This window comes from Hemitrygon akajei, chromosome 31 (assembly GCF_048418815.1).
Source record: "Hemitrygon akajei chromosome 31, sHemAka1.3, whole genome shotgun sequence".
Classification (NCBI taxonomy): Eukaryota; Metazoa; Chordata; class Chondrichthyes; order Myliobatiformes; family Dasyatidae; genus Hemitrygon; species Hemitrygon akajei.
In genome coordinates, this window is record NC_133154.1 from 36,766,770 (window position 1) to 36,781,472 (window position 14,703).

Below are 14,703 nucleotides of genomic sequence, written 5' to 3' on the forward strand. Positions count from 1 at the left end.
AAACAGACCATGGGCACAGTAAAAATAGTCCAAAGATGTTAAAGGACTATAAGTTCAAAAGAAATCACCACAAGTCCCCAGGGTCCCGACAGACTCGCCATCCCACGCCGGCGGCAGAAGGGAATACCCCCGCTATGGACTTCCACTGTGCGGCCCGACTCAGCCTCGCAGACGCAGCACACACCGAAAGCGACCTGACTGCAGTGGACTCTGAGTCCGTTGAACCTCCGAGCCGACGACCATCCCCTCCGGCACAGCTTCTCCGAGCACCATCCTCTGCCGAGCGTATTAAGACGGCCCCACCAACGACCATCGGCAACACGACCCCGAGGACTGGGGGCTTGTTCTTCCCAGCAGAGTCCCGGACCTCGCAGCAGCAGCAGCAGCAACGAAGAAAGTCTTCCTGGAGATTTCCCGATGTTCCTCCGTGCTCCCACGTCCGTTTTCAATCGATTATGATTGTGCACAGCACCCCACTTCACAAATAACAGATAATCAGCTCTGGAGTGGCCGCTGCAAGTTGCGTCACGCTGCCATCTTGGAAATCAATATGTATGTCCTGCCCGTGGAATTTGTGTTTTCTCTGACAGTCCAAAGACATACCGGTCAGTAGGTTAAGCAACACACACAAAATGGTGGAAAGCAGCAGGCCAGGGGCCAGGCAGCATCTATAGGAAGAAGTACAGTCGACGTTTCAGGCCGAGACCCTTCATCAGGATTAACTGAAAGAAGAGGTAGTAAGAGATTTGAAAGAGGGAGGGGAAATCCAAAATGATAGGAGAAGACAGGAGGGGGAGGGAAGAAGCTAAGAGCTGGACAGGGGATTGGCAAAAGGGATACAAGGCTGGAGAAGGGAAAGGATCGTGGGATGGGAGGCCTAGGGAAAAAGAAAGGGGGAGGGGAGCACCAGAAGGAGATGGAGAACAGGCAAGGAGTGATTGTGAGATGGACAGAGAAAAAAGAGAAAGAGAAAAGAAGAAAAAAAGGGAAAAATATAATAAAATAAGGGATGGGGTAAGAAGGGGAGGGGGGTATTAACAGAGGTTGGGGAAATCAATGTTGTTGCAGGTTAGAGGCTACCCAGCCAGTATATAAGGTGTTGTTCCTCCAGCCTGAGTTTGGATTCATCTTGACAGTAGAGGAGGCCATGTACAGACATACCAGAATGTCTATCCATGGCCTTCCCTCTGGTGCTCCCCTCCCCCTTTCTTTCTCCCTAGGCCTCCCACACCATGATCCTTTCCCTTCTCCAGCTGTGTATCCCTTTTGCCAATCAACTTACCAGCTTTTAGCTTCATCCCTCCCTCTCTGGTCTTCTATCATTTTGAATCTCCCCTTCCCCCTCCCACTTTCAAATCTCTTAATATCTCTTCTTTCAGTTAGTCCTGATGAAGAGTCTCGGCCCAAAACGGCGACTGTACTTCTCCCTATAGATGCTGCCTGACCTGCTGCGTTCCACCAGCATTTTGTGTGTGCCCTTGTCCGTGTCCAGAATCTGCAAATTTTCTCTTGTTTGCAGTTAGATGATGCAGAAGGCTAGCTGCCAATGTTTAGAGTTGTACTGATACACTCTTCAACTCACTGGGTCTGTGTCAGCCATCAAACACTATTTACACCAATACTGTGGTTGCATTCAGTCATTTGCTTAATAATGTCAGATCGATGTAACTTATCACAGACCAGGGCGTTATAATTTTTTTTTACCCTTTTCCTATGTTTTTGTTAGCTCTTTAAGGTGTCAGCTTTTGTGTTGTCATGTGTCATTGAGAAACTTGACTCATTACCCTGTAAATTCTCCAGACAGCCTACATGGAACGTTGCAGCCATGATGAGAAGTTGGTGATAAAGGTTTTCCGATGTCTGATGAGCTGGATTAATCTAGGCATCCTGCATACCGACCACATCGCCAACAGCCAGCTGCTGGTAGCCCTTTTCCAGGTCCTTGTAAGTATGAGCTAAGCAACTTTGATGTCATCCCAGCATTGGTATATGCATGAATCCAGAGTACTGAAGGAGACTTCTAGCATCAGCACAACCTCTGCCTCCTTTACACTAAGTGTTCTTCACTACTTTTCTGTAGCCTGACTTGTGCTGGGTATGGTTCCATGGACAACAGTGACTGTGTTTTCCCTTTAAAGTATGGTGGATTCTGGTTAGTTCGGACCAGTATATTTTGGCCCAATTAAGCAGCTGCTGTTAGTCAGTACAGCATATTTCCTTGATCATCTTTGAAATAGCATTAGAGGATCTGTTATGTCTACTTGGGGGGAGGGGGGACAAATAGGGGCTCAGTTTAATATCACATTTATTCATGATATGTTGGGCTACAGTGTTTAATATTACATGTCTTAGTCAGATTTGAGCCTTTAGTTGCTAGTAGCCGTACATTTACTGAAGCAACTATTTTCAATGCACCAGTCCTGCTTACCTATCTGGTGCCACCTGCTGGGTCATGAATGCATGTCCATTGGAAGAGGATTAAACCAAGCTTAAGGTAGCTGTGCATGTTCAGGTAGCTAATGAATAATCAGACTGGAGAAGCACAGGGAGTGGGCGAGAGCTGTTTTGATGCAGGAGAGGGAAGTGGGAAAATTTGGCAGATGAGAAAGCATTCTAGTGACTGCACTTCAGCATTATAATTGTCAAGGAAACCCTTTGGGACGTGCTGAGGTTATGGAATTGTTAACAGGGATGTAGTCATCAGTCCCAGTGAGTTGAGGAACTAATGAATCATGGTCATGAATTGCACTAAACTGCTCACTCTTCACACAACTTATCACGGTCAGGGTATCTGACAGTGGACAGTATCACAGACCTATTGCTCTTTCTTTTTTTGCCATGTGCATTAATATTCTTAGTCCCTCTGTTCCAAAATAGCAAAATGAACCGAACTCGCAGCATTATGGCTGTAAGTCGGCCAATACCACACTGACTGGGATCACGCCTGAGACTTTCTTTCTGCTCTGTATGACACAATGCTGCATTGTTAGTTTAGATTTCTGACAGTTCCAGATTATTTTCTGTCAACAATTCCTTTCCAGGTGACATTGTACGCTTTTTGTTCTGCCAACCTGGGAAACATGCCATTGCCATCATATTACCTTTGCTTGCCCTCTCTAATGTTTAATACCTGTAAGTTGTATTCGTGCTTCCATTTAATTGTGTTCTCATTGCTGCTCCTATATTGAGCTTACATCCAGCAGAACTTGGACTCCATCTCAAGGGTTTGATAGAAAACATAATTTCAGAGTGCAATACTATGCAAAAGTCCTGTGTGTGTGTGTGTAAGACTAAGACTTTTCCACAATACTGTAGCGATTGCATGTATTAATCTGTACTGCTGCAAAAAAAAACAAATTTTGTGACATACGTGAGTGATGATAAACCTAATTCTGATGAGTCTGTATTGTGGACTGCGAGTGGGATGGCATCAGGGAGAGGGGAATCATGGTTTGGAGAGGGGAGGGAGCAGGAGGCACCAGAGAGACATTCTGTAATGATCAGTAAACCAGTTGTTTGGAATGTCTCCGAGCTGGGCTTGTCTGCAACTGTGCTTACCCCACCTTGGCACTCCTTCCCACTACCTGTCCCACATCGCTCCTCTGGCACCCCATCCTGGCCATTCTTTTGCCCCCACTAGATGGAAATATGTGCCTACGACTTTTGCAAGTTATCTTATATCCTTTGTTTGCACTTAAATTGAGCAAGGCATTGATTGTCATTGTTGTTGGAAGGTATAGGGAAAAGAGGAAGGTATTAATTAGTTGGGTTTATTATCACTGACATGTCATGAAATGTGCTTTGTGGTAGCAGTGCAAGGCATAAATGCTTGCTATAAGTTACCATATAAAAGGGGAATAACAAAGTAGAGTTCATGGGTTCAAAGACCCCATGAATTCTACCTCTCTTAACCTCTGGTGACAGGGCGAAGCTATTCTTAAAATCTTCAGTGTGCGTATTCAGGTTCCTGTGCCACCTCCCTGGTGGTACTAGTGCAAAGAGGGCATGTCCCAGATTGTGAGACCCTCTAGAGATAGATACTACCTTCTTAATTCACCACCTTTTGGATAGCCTCTGTAGGGAGGATCGTGTCTGTGATGTCCTCTGCAGCCACTTTCACTGAATTTACTTAAATTTATTTATTACATCCTTCAACTACATTGGGAGTAAAAATTAGTCTCTGTCTAAATGTACAATGTGCAATCATAGTAATTTATAATAATTTATAATAAATAGAACAGTTAATGTAACATAGAATACACTCAAATCAGCATGAGTTAATCTGTCTGATGGCCTCATGGAAGAAGCTGTCCTGGAGCCTGTTGGTCCTGGCTTTTATGCTGTGGTACCATTTCCTAGATGATAGCAGTTGGAATAGATTATGATTGGGGTGACTCGGGTCCCCAATGATCCTTTGGGCCCTATTTACACACCTGTCTTTGTAAATGTCCTGAATCATGGAAAGTTCACAACTACAGATGTGCTGGGGTGTCCGTACCACACTCTACAGAATCCTGCTATTGAGGGAAGTACAGTTCCCATACCAGGCAGTGATGCAGCCAGTCAGGATGCTCTCAATTGTGCCCCTGTAAAAAGTTCTTAGGATTTGGGGGCCCCTGAGGTGAAAGAGGCACTGTTGTGCCTTTTTCATCACACAGCTGGTGAGTGCAGACCACATGAGGTCCTCGGTGATGTGGATGCCGAGGAACTTGAAGCTGTTTACCCTCTCAACCCCAGATCCATTGAAGTCAATACGAGTTAGCCTGTCTCCATTCCTCCTGTAATCCACAACCAGCTCCTTTGTTTTTGCGACATTGAGGGAGAGGTTGTTTTCTTGACACCACTGTGTCAGAGAGATGACTTCTTCCCTGTAGGCCACCTCATTATTGTTTGATATAAGACCAATCAATGTAGTGTCGACAAATTTAATACCTGTTGCATCACAGCTGTGGGTGGCAACACAGTCTGGGTATACAGGGAGTAAAGGAGGGGAATTAGTACACAGCCCCAGAGACTCCATGCCAGGCAGAGACGCAACCAGTCAGAATACTCTCCGCGACAACATCTGTAGAAATTTGCTAATGTTTGGTGATATCACTGGTCAGTTGAATAGTTGCTCCAATTCCAGTGGCCTGTGTACGTCTACCAAATGAGCAAGGTAGAACTTCTCAGAAAATAATAAAATGGTGTCTGAGTAAAGAGTCTCCATTTGAGCATTAGCTCCAGAGGCTTTAATGTTGTTGGTGAAGCACGAAAGTCATTCAGATTAGAAGAATTCTGATTAACAGATCCCACTTTTCCTGCAATTCCCTAATTCCTACAGAAGTATATCTGATGTGTAAATATATAGCATATTCAGTATGGACTGGTTTTCTGGTGACCTCCATGAGTTCAAATAAAAATCGACCTCTTGAATTGCATGGCAGCATCAGGATACAAGGCCTGGGAGGAGGTGAGGAGGGTGGAAACTAGTAGTTTGAGCTTGTTTAGTATTTTCTAACTTTAAGTGTTTGTGCCTTTGAAGGCTGAACTTTACAGCCACTGAGCTTGAGTTGGTACACTTAACGGAGGTTGACTTGGGACACGGATTATATTTAGCTAAGCATCCATCTTTGTGAGTGGGATTTAATACTGAAGAGAAATGTGATGCTACAGGTATACAGAAATGCTGTAAGATCAACTGTTCATGTATTTCAGAGGCACAACCAGACGTCCTCAAATCTGCATGAGGTGGCTAGTGATTGTGTCTGTGCTGCCCTCTATGCTGTTGAAGGCTTGCAGGAGAGTCTACGCCTGGCACTGCAGTTGCAAGAAGGAGTGTTGGCACTTGAGGACGCTTACCACAATGCAGTTGCCTGTGAGGATATGGACAAGTAAGTATTGACCAAGTTTCTAACTTGTCTGTTCCATGGCATGAGAGTGACAATCATGTATATAATGGCATTGAAAATAGTTTTGTGGTAGATTCCTTGAGTGTTCCACTGGTTAATGAGATGGCTACTCTCCTACTTGATCCTGGTCTGTACAAGGTTACCCGACCTTTTCAGCCAGTAAGTTGAGGGCAGAGCCAGACTTGCAATAGATATGCTTAGGTGGCAGACTCTATTAAAATAGTGAAGTGGTTTTGAAAAGATAGTGAGGGTCTAGTTGAAAATAATTTATATAATGTAGCAGTGTGCTACACACAGCGCTGAAATAACAACACACAGTCGGTGAGTTGCAGTTGCAAAAGAGATTTATTCAAACTTCGCGGCCTCGCTTTAAAGCCTTCCTGTTCCAGCCCTCCCCGGGCAGGAATGCTGTAAAGGGCGCATATTCACAGTCCCGTCCTGTGCGCGGGCTTTTCCCCTTGCTGGTGAAGCAGGCTTGGCGCCCTTTTTGGGACCGGCTTCAATGTCGGTGCGCGCCACTTTGTGAGCCGGTTCGAGTGCGCTGGGAAGTGGGTCGCCACATAACTCCCCCCCAGAACCGGCGATACAACCCCCCAATGTCCTCAGTCTGGGTCGGTCTCTGTTTGGGAGGTCTGCCTCTGTGCCGCAGTGCCTGAATCTCGACCGGCTGCGCCAAGTCCACGTGGGCCGGTTTGAGTCGGTCCACTGTGAAAACCTCCTCTTTCCCCCCAATGTCCAGCACGAATGTGGACCCATTGTTTCTGATCACTGTAAACGGCCCCTTGTAGGGCCGTTGTAGCGGTGTCCTCCCCGTCGTACATAAACAAACTTACAGTTCTGCAGGTCTTTGGGTACGCAGGTCGGGTTCTGCCCATGCTGTGAAGTGGGTATGGGGGCCAGGTTACCAAGCCTCTTGCGTAGTCTGTCCAGGACTGCTGCGGGTTCTTCCTCTTGCTCCCTTGGGGCTGGTATGAACTCTCCTGGGACGACCAGGGGTGCGCCGTACACCAACTTGGCCGACGAGGTGTCCAGATCCTCTGGGCGCCGTGTGGATTCCGAGCAGGACCCAGGGAAGCTCGTCCACCCAGTTAGGCCCTTTGAGGCGGGCCATGAGAGCCGACTTCAGGTGACGGTGGAAACGCTCCACTAGTCCATCTGACTGTGGGTGGTAGGCAGTAGTGTGGTGCAGCTGTGTCCCCAAAAGGCTGGCCATAGCTGACCACAGGCTGGAGGTGAACTGGGCGCCTCTGTCGGAGGTCATGTGGGCCGGTACACCAAAGCGAGATACCCAGGTTGGAAGCAGTGCTCGGGCGCAGGATTCGGTGGTGGTGTCGGTGAGCGGGACTGCCTCTAGCCATCTTGTGAACCGGTCCACGATAGTCAGGAGGTGCCGCGCTCCTCGCGACACTGGCAAGGGGCCCACGATATCCACATGAATATGGTCGAAACACCGGCGGGTGGGGTGGAACTGCTGTGGCAGGGCTTTGGTGTGCCGCTGCACCTTGGCTGTTTAGCAGTGCGTGCACGTTTCGGTCCATTCACTGACCTGCTTGCGGAGTCTGTGCCAAACGAACCTGTTGGCTACCATCCGGACGGTTGACCTGATGGAGGGGTGCGCTAAGCTGTGAATGGAGTTGAAAATGCGCTACTGCCAGGCTGCTGGGACGATGGGGCGGGGTTGGCCGGTGGTTACGTCACAGAGTAGGGTCCTCTCACCTGGGCCTACAGGGAGGTCCTGGAGCTGCAAACCGGAGACTGCGGTTCTGTAACTAGGGATCTCCTCGTCTGCCTGCTGCGCCTCCACCAGCGCTCCATAGTCTACCCCCGGGACAGGGTTTGGATGTTAGGTCTGGAGAGAGTGTCCGCCACGAGACATGCCAGACATCTGTTGTGTATTCGGAGATGTAGGACAGATGTAGCAGCAGGCGGAACGACCAGGGGCCGGACGCTTTCATGAACGCAAAGGTAAGCGGTTTGTGGTCCGTGAATGCAGTGAAGGGCCTACCTTCTAAGAAGTACCTGAAATGCTGAATTGCCAGGTATAGCGCCAACAGTTCCCGGTTGAAAGCACTGTATTTGAGCTTGGGTGGTCGTAGGTGTTTGCTGAAGAACGCCAGGGGTTGCCAGCGACCCTCGAGTTGTTCCAGCACCCCACCGACTGCCATGTTAGATGCGTCCACTGTGAGGGCGGTAGGGACGTCCGTTCTGGGGTGCACTAGCATCGCGGCGTTTGCCAAGGCTTCTCTGGTTTTAACGAAAGCGTCTGTGGACTGTTCGTCCCAGGTAATGTCCTTGCCCTTACCCGACATCAGGGTGGACGGGGGCGCATGATTCGGGCTGCTGAGGGGAGGAAGCGGTGGTAGAAATTCACCATACCCACGAATTCCTGCAGGCCTTTGATTGTGTTGGGTCGGGGGAAGTGGCGGACCGCGTCTACCTTGGCGGGCAGAGGGGTTTCCCCGTCTTTTGTAATCCTGTGGCCCAGGAAGTCGATGGTGTCAAGCCCGAACTGACATTTGGCCGGGTTGATTGTTAGGCCATATTCACTCAGTCAGGCGTAGAGTTGACTGAGGTGGGACAGATGCTCCTGACGACTACTGCTGGCTATGATGATGTCGTCCAAATAGATGAAAGCGAAGTCCAGGTCGCGTCCATTAGCCGCTGGAACGTCTGTGCGGCATTCTTTAGGCCGAACGGCATGCGGAGGAACTCAAGAAGGCCGAATGGGGTGATGAGTGCTGTTTTGGGGATGTCTCCCGGATGCATCGGGATTTGATGGTATCCCCGGACAAGGTCTACCTTGGAGAAGATCCGTGCGCCGTGCAGGTTTGCTGCAAAGTCCTGAATGTGCAGCACAGGGTAGCGGTCCGGTGTTGTAGCCTCGTTCAGCCTGCGGTAGTCACCGCATGGTCTTCAGCCCCCTGTTGCTTTGGGCACCATATGCGGGGGGAGGCCCATGAGCTGTTGGACCGCCATATCATCCCCAATTCCTCCATCCTCTTGAACTCCTCCTTCGCCAGTCGGAGCTTGTCCGGGGAAAGCCTTCGAGCACAGGCGTGGTGGGGAGGTCCCTGGGTCAGGATGTGGTGCTGTACACCGTGTCTGGGCATGGCTGCCGTGAACTGCGGTGCCAGAACCGACGGGAAATCCGCCAGGACTCTGGTGAAGTCGTTGTCAGACAGCGTGATGGAGTCTAGGTGTGGGGCCGGCAACTGGGCTTCACCCAGGGAGAACGTTTGAAAGGTCTCAGCGTGGACTAGTCCCTTCCCTTGCAGGTCGACCAGTAGGCTGTGAGCTCGCAAAAAATCCACCCCCAGGAGCGGTTGGGCTATGGCGCCCAGTGTGAAGTCCTACGTGAACTGGCTGGAGCCGAACTGTAGCCGCACCGTACGGGTACTGTAGGTCCTTACTGTGCTGCTGTTCGTGGCCCTCAGGGTGGGACCTGGTTCTCTGTTGTGGGTGTCATAACTCGTCGGAGGTAAGACGCTGATCTCGGCACCAGTGTCGACCAAAAAGCGGCGTCCCGACTGCTTGTCCCAGACATACAGGAGGCTATCCCGATGGCCAGCCGCCGTAGCCATCGACGGCGGCTGGCCCTGGCGTTTCCCGGGAACTTGCGGGGCGGGCTTCTGCGCCCCACCGCTGGTGGTAAAAGCACCATTGTTCGTTGGTCTCCTCACCCCTGCCTCTGGGGTTAGTGGGCTCTGCAGCCGGGCCTGGTCTGGTTTGCTGCTGGGAGCGTGGCCTGGTGATCTGTGCGACGGACGCCCCACTCTCCTTGGCTTTCCACAGCACGTCTGCCCAGGCCGCCACCTTCCGTGAGAGTCCGAAAGTCCTTATGAGCAAGGCTTTGAATTCTGTGTATTTGTCGTACTCTGGGGGCGACTGTATGAACTCATCAGCCTGGGCGGCTGCCTCCTGGTCGCGGGAGCTCACCACGTAGTAGTAACATGTGGAATCCGCGGTTATCTGCCGAATGTGGAATTGGGCTTCTGCTTGCTGGAACCATAGGTGAGGTCGCAGCGTCCAGAAGCTTGGCAGTTTTAACGAAACTGCATGAACAGATGCGGCGTCGTTCATCTCCGGTCCAAATATCGTTTGGGCCGTCGGGGTCACCAATTGTAGCGGTGTGCTACACACAGCGCTAAGATAACGACACGCAGTCGGTGAGTTGCAGTTGCAAAAGAGATGTATTCAAACTTCACGGCCTCGCTTTAAAGCCTTCCTGTTCCCGCCCTCCCCGGGTGGGAATGCTCTAGGGGGCGCATATTCACAGTCCCGTCCCGCGCGTGGGCTTTTCCCCTTGCTGGTGAAGAAGGCCTGGCGCCCTTTTCGGGACCGGCCTCAATGTCGGCGCGCGCTGGTTCGAGTGCGCTGGGAAGTGGGTCGCCACAATAAACTATTTTGTGCACTCCTCAAGAAGCAGATTTATTTCTTCATCAAAATAACATAAGTACATATGATCATATAATTTCTTAAAGCCATAACTCGAAATGTTCTAGATCTGCTAAAGAGCCAACAGGTCTGTAGTTGATGCAGTTAACATCGATCTGGATCTCATCATCCTGGCTCCCTTGGTACATGTGTTAGGATACTCTTTGTCAGTCTTCAATGCAATCATCCTTGAACATCTGCAAGAGAAACCACGTTTAACGGACCAGGTTCCATCTGCAGGTGGATCGTTAACTTCTTCCCTGAAAGGAGACAGTATGTATGACTTGCCATGCATTACTCCATATATCGCCCAGTCGGCACTGGTGAGCCGGAGGAGTGTGTTCTCTTCCTTCTCCTGGATGGGTTACTGGGTTGAGGTGTTGATTATCCTTGCTGCTTAGGTAAAGTAACTGTTTTTGAGTCTGGTGGTCCTGGTGTGGATCCTGATGGGAATGGGACTAAGGAAGTAGCCCAAGAAATAGTGGATGCATTAGTGATAATTTTTCAAAACTCCTTAGATTCTGGATTAGTTCCTGAGGATTGGAGGGTGGCTAATGTAACCCCACTTTTTAAAAAAGGAGGGAGAGAGAAACCGGAGAATTATAGACCGGTTAGTCTGACATCGGTGGTGGGGAAAATGCTAGAGTCGATTATCAAAGATGTGATAACAGCACATTTGGAAAGAGGTGAAATCATCGGACAAAGTCAGCATGGATTTGTGAAAGGAAAATCATGTCTGACGAATCTTATAGAATTTTTTGAAGATTCTATAGGGGAGATTCTATAGTGGATAGGGGAGAGCCAGTGGATGTGGTATATTTAGATTTTCAAAAGGCTTTTGACAAGGTCTCACACAGGAGATTAGTGTGCAAACTTAAAGCACATGGTATTGGGGGTATGGTATTGATGTGGATAGAGAATTGGTTGGCAGACAGGAAGCAAAAAGTGGGAGTAAACCGGACCTTTTCAGAATGGCAGGCAGTGACTAGTGGGGTACCGCAAGGCTCAGTGCTGGGACCCCAGTTGTTTACAATATATATTAATGATTTAGACGAGGGAATTAAATGCAGATCTCCAAGTTTGCGGATGACACGAAGCTGGGCAGCGGTGTTAGCTGTGAGGAGGATGCTAAGAGGATGCAGGGTGACTTGGATAGGTTAGGTGAGTGGGCAAATTCATGGCAGATGCAATTTAATGTGGATAAATGTGAGGTTATCCACTTTGGTTGCAAGAACAGGAAAACAGATTATTATCTGAGTGGTGGCCGATTAGGAAAAGGGGAGATGCAACAAGACCTGGGTGTCATTGTACACCAGTCGTTGAAGGTGGGCATGCAGGTACAGCAGACGGTGAAAAAGGCAAATGGTAGGTTGGCATTCATAGCAAAAGGATTTGAGTACAGGAGCAGGGAGGTTCTACTGCAGTTGTACAAGGCCTTGGTGAGACCGCACCTAGAATATTGTGTGCAGTTTTGGTCCCCTAATCTAAGGAAAGACATTCTTGCCATAGAAGGAGTACAGAGAAGGTTCACCAGATTGATTCCTGGGATGGCAGGACTTTCATATGAAGAAAGACTGGATCGATTAGGCTTATACTCACTGGAATTTAGAAGATTGAGGGGGGATCTTATTGAAAAGTATAAAATTCTAAAGGGATTGGACAGGCTAGATGTAGGAAGATTGTTTCCGATGTTGGGGAAGTCCAGAATGAGGGGTCACAGTTTAAGGATAAAGGGGAAGCCTTTTAGGACCGAGATGAGGAAAAACTTCTTCATACAGAGAGTGGTGAATCTGTGGAATTCTCTGCCACAGGAAACAGTTGAGGCCGGTTCATTGGCTATATTTAAGAGGAAGTTAGATATGGCCCTTGTGGCTAAAGGGATCAGGGGGTATGGAGAGAAAGCAGGTACAGGGTTCTAAGTTGGATGATCAGCCATGATCATACTGAATGGCGGTGCAGGCTCAAAAGGGCCAATTGGCCTACTCCTGCACTTATTGTCTAAGTTTCTAACAGGCCATGAGCAGAGTGCATGGGATCGTCATGATGTTACTGGCCCTTTTCTGGCATCTTTCTGTATATATGTCCTTGATGCCAGGTAGGCTGGTGCCAGTAATGCATTGGGTCTTTCTGTCTGCCACAGTGCAGCTTCCGTACCATGCAGTATGTTCGGATGCTGTTTACTGTGCATCTGTAGACTGTCATTAGTACTGATGTACATGGTCCAGCTCTCTTCAGCCTCTTCAAAGTGGAGGAGTTTGTGAAAAGGTAACATCAAAAGACATAGGAGCAGAATTAGGCCATTTGGCCTGTTGAATTTGCTCTGTCATTCCTTCATGGTTAATTTATTATCCTTCTCAATCCCATTCTCCTGCCTTCTCTCTGTAAACTTTGACACCCTGACTATTCAAGAACCTATCGACCTCTGTTTTAAATATAGTCAGTGACTTGGCCCCCACTGCTATCTATGGCAATGAATTCCAGAAATTCAGTACCCTCCAGCCAAAGAAATTGCTCCTCATCTGTGTTCTAGATAGTTGTCCTTCTATTCTGAAATTGTGCTCTCTGGTCATAGACTCGCACGCTATAGGAAACATCCTCTCCACATCACTCCAAGCCTTTCAATATTTGATAAGTTCTCATAGGATTTCCTCCTTGTTCTTCTAAACTCCAGCAAGTACTAGCCCAGAGCCATCAAATGCTTCTCATATGTTACCCTTTCATTCATGGAATCATTCTTGTGAACCTGCTCTGCAGCCTTTTCAATGCCAGCACATATTTTCTTAGGTAAGAGGCCTAAAACTGCGTGTGTTTATAAAGTCTCAGCGTTACATCCTTGCTTTTGTATTCGAGTCCTGCTTTTGTCTTCCTTACCACTGACTCAACTTGCAATCAGAATCAGAATCCTTTATTATCGCCGAGTATGAGGACACACACAGGGAATTTGATGCCGGTTTCCCTGAGCTCTCTCTGTACAGAATTAAAAGCAAACAAAAACAGTAGTGCAAATAATCATAAACTATATACAGTGAGGTCCACCTCATTGAATGTACAGGTGGACTTGATTTATAATGACTAAAATTCAAGTGTTCATAAGTCTGATGGTATACGGAAAGAAACTGTTCTTGTACCTATTTGTCCTGGCATACAGTGACCTAAAGCGCCTACCAGAAGGAAGGAGTTGGAACAGGTGATGTCCAGGGTGTGATGGGTCTACAATAATGCTGCTTGCTCACTTCCTGACTCTAGATGCATATAAGTCCTGGATCGAGGGCAGCTTCACACCAATAATCCTTTCTGCTACCCTGATGGTTCTTTGGAGTCCATTCTTGTCTTGTTTGGTAGCTGATCCAAACCAGACAGTGATGGATGAACAGAGAACAGACTGGATTATTCCTGAATAGAATTGAATCAGCAGCTCCTGAGGCAGGTTGTACTTCCTGAGTTGACGTAGGAAATACAACCTCTGCTGAGCCTTTTTTAATAAGAGTGTCCACATTGGATGTCCACTTCAGGTCCTGGGAGATTGTGACACCCAGAAATCTGAAGGTCTCCACAGCAGACACAATACTGTTGAGTATAGTCAGTGGGGGCTCCTCCTGAAATCCACTGTCATCTCCACAGTCTTGAGCGTATTTAGCTCCAGATTATTCTGACCACACCAGAGGGCCAGCCGTTCCACCTCCCGTCTGTATCACCGTCTCGGATAAGGTCAATGATAGTTGTGTCATCTGCAAACTTCAGGAGTTTAACAGATGGATCCTGTGCGGTGCAGTCATTAGTGTAAAGGGAGAAGAGCAGTGGGGAGAGCACACATCCCTGGGGGGCACTGGTACTGATTGTCCAGGTGCTAGAGATGATGCTTCCCAGCCTCACTTGCTGCACCCTGTCAGTCAGGAAGCTTGTGATCCACTGACAGATGGCGGGGGAGACAGTAAGCTGGGTGAGTTTGGAGTGGAGGATTTCTGGGACGATGGTGTTAAACGCCGAGCTGAAGTCAACAAACAGGACCCTCAGAGAAGTTCCTGGGTTGTCGAGGTGTTGTAGAATGTAATGCAGTCCCATGTTGACTGCATCATCCACTGACCTATTTGCCCGATAAGCAAACTGCAGGGGGCCTATGATGTCCTTCAGGTGAGCCAACACTAGTCTCTCAAAGGACTTCATGACCACAGATGTCAACGCAACAGGCCTGTAGTCATTTAGTCCCTTGATAGTGGGTTTCTTAGGGACTGGAATGATAATGGAGCGCTTGAAGCAATGAGGGACTTCACACAGCTCCAGTGATCTGTTGAAGATCCGTGTGTAGATGGGGGCCAGCTGATTAGCGCAGGTCTTCAGGCAGGAGGGCGACACACAGTCTGGGCCTGGCGCTTTCCTG

General features: G+C 48.6%; 1 protein-coding gene across 2 annotated transcripts in view; it reads left to right on the plus strand.

The window, feature by feature from the left end:
• LOC140719219 (transportin-3-like) overlaps positions 1-14,703 on the plus strand; it is an 81,154-nt gene that overhangs the window by 20,099 nt on the left and 46,352 nt on the right. For both annotated transcript variants that reach the window (XR_012096872.1, XM_073033661.1), the window contains exons 6-7: positions 1,801-1,944; positions 5,698-5,873. Coding sequence is in view for 1 of the 2 variants with exons in the window: in XM_073033661.1 (XP_072889762.1) it covers positions 1,801-1,944; positions 5,698-5,873 (320 nt within the window). In the remaining variant the exon portion in view is untranslated. The remainder of the gene's footprint in view (positions 1-1,800; positions 1,945-5,697; positions 5,874-14,703) is intronic.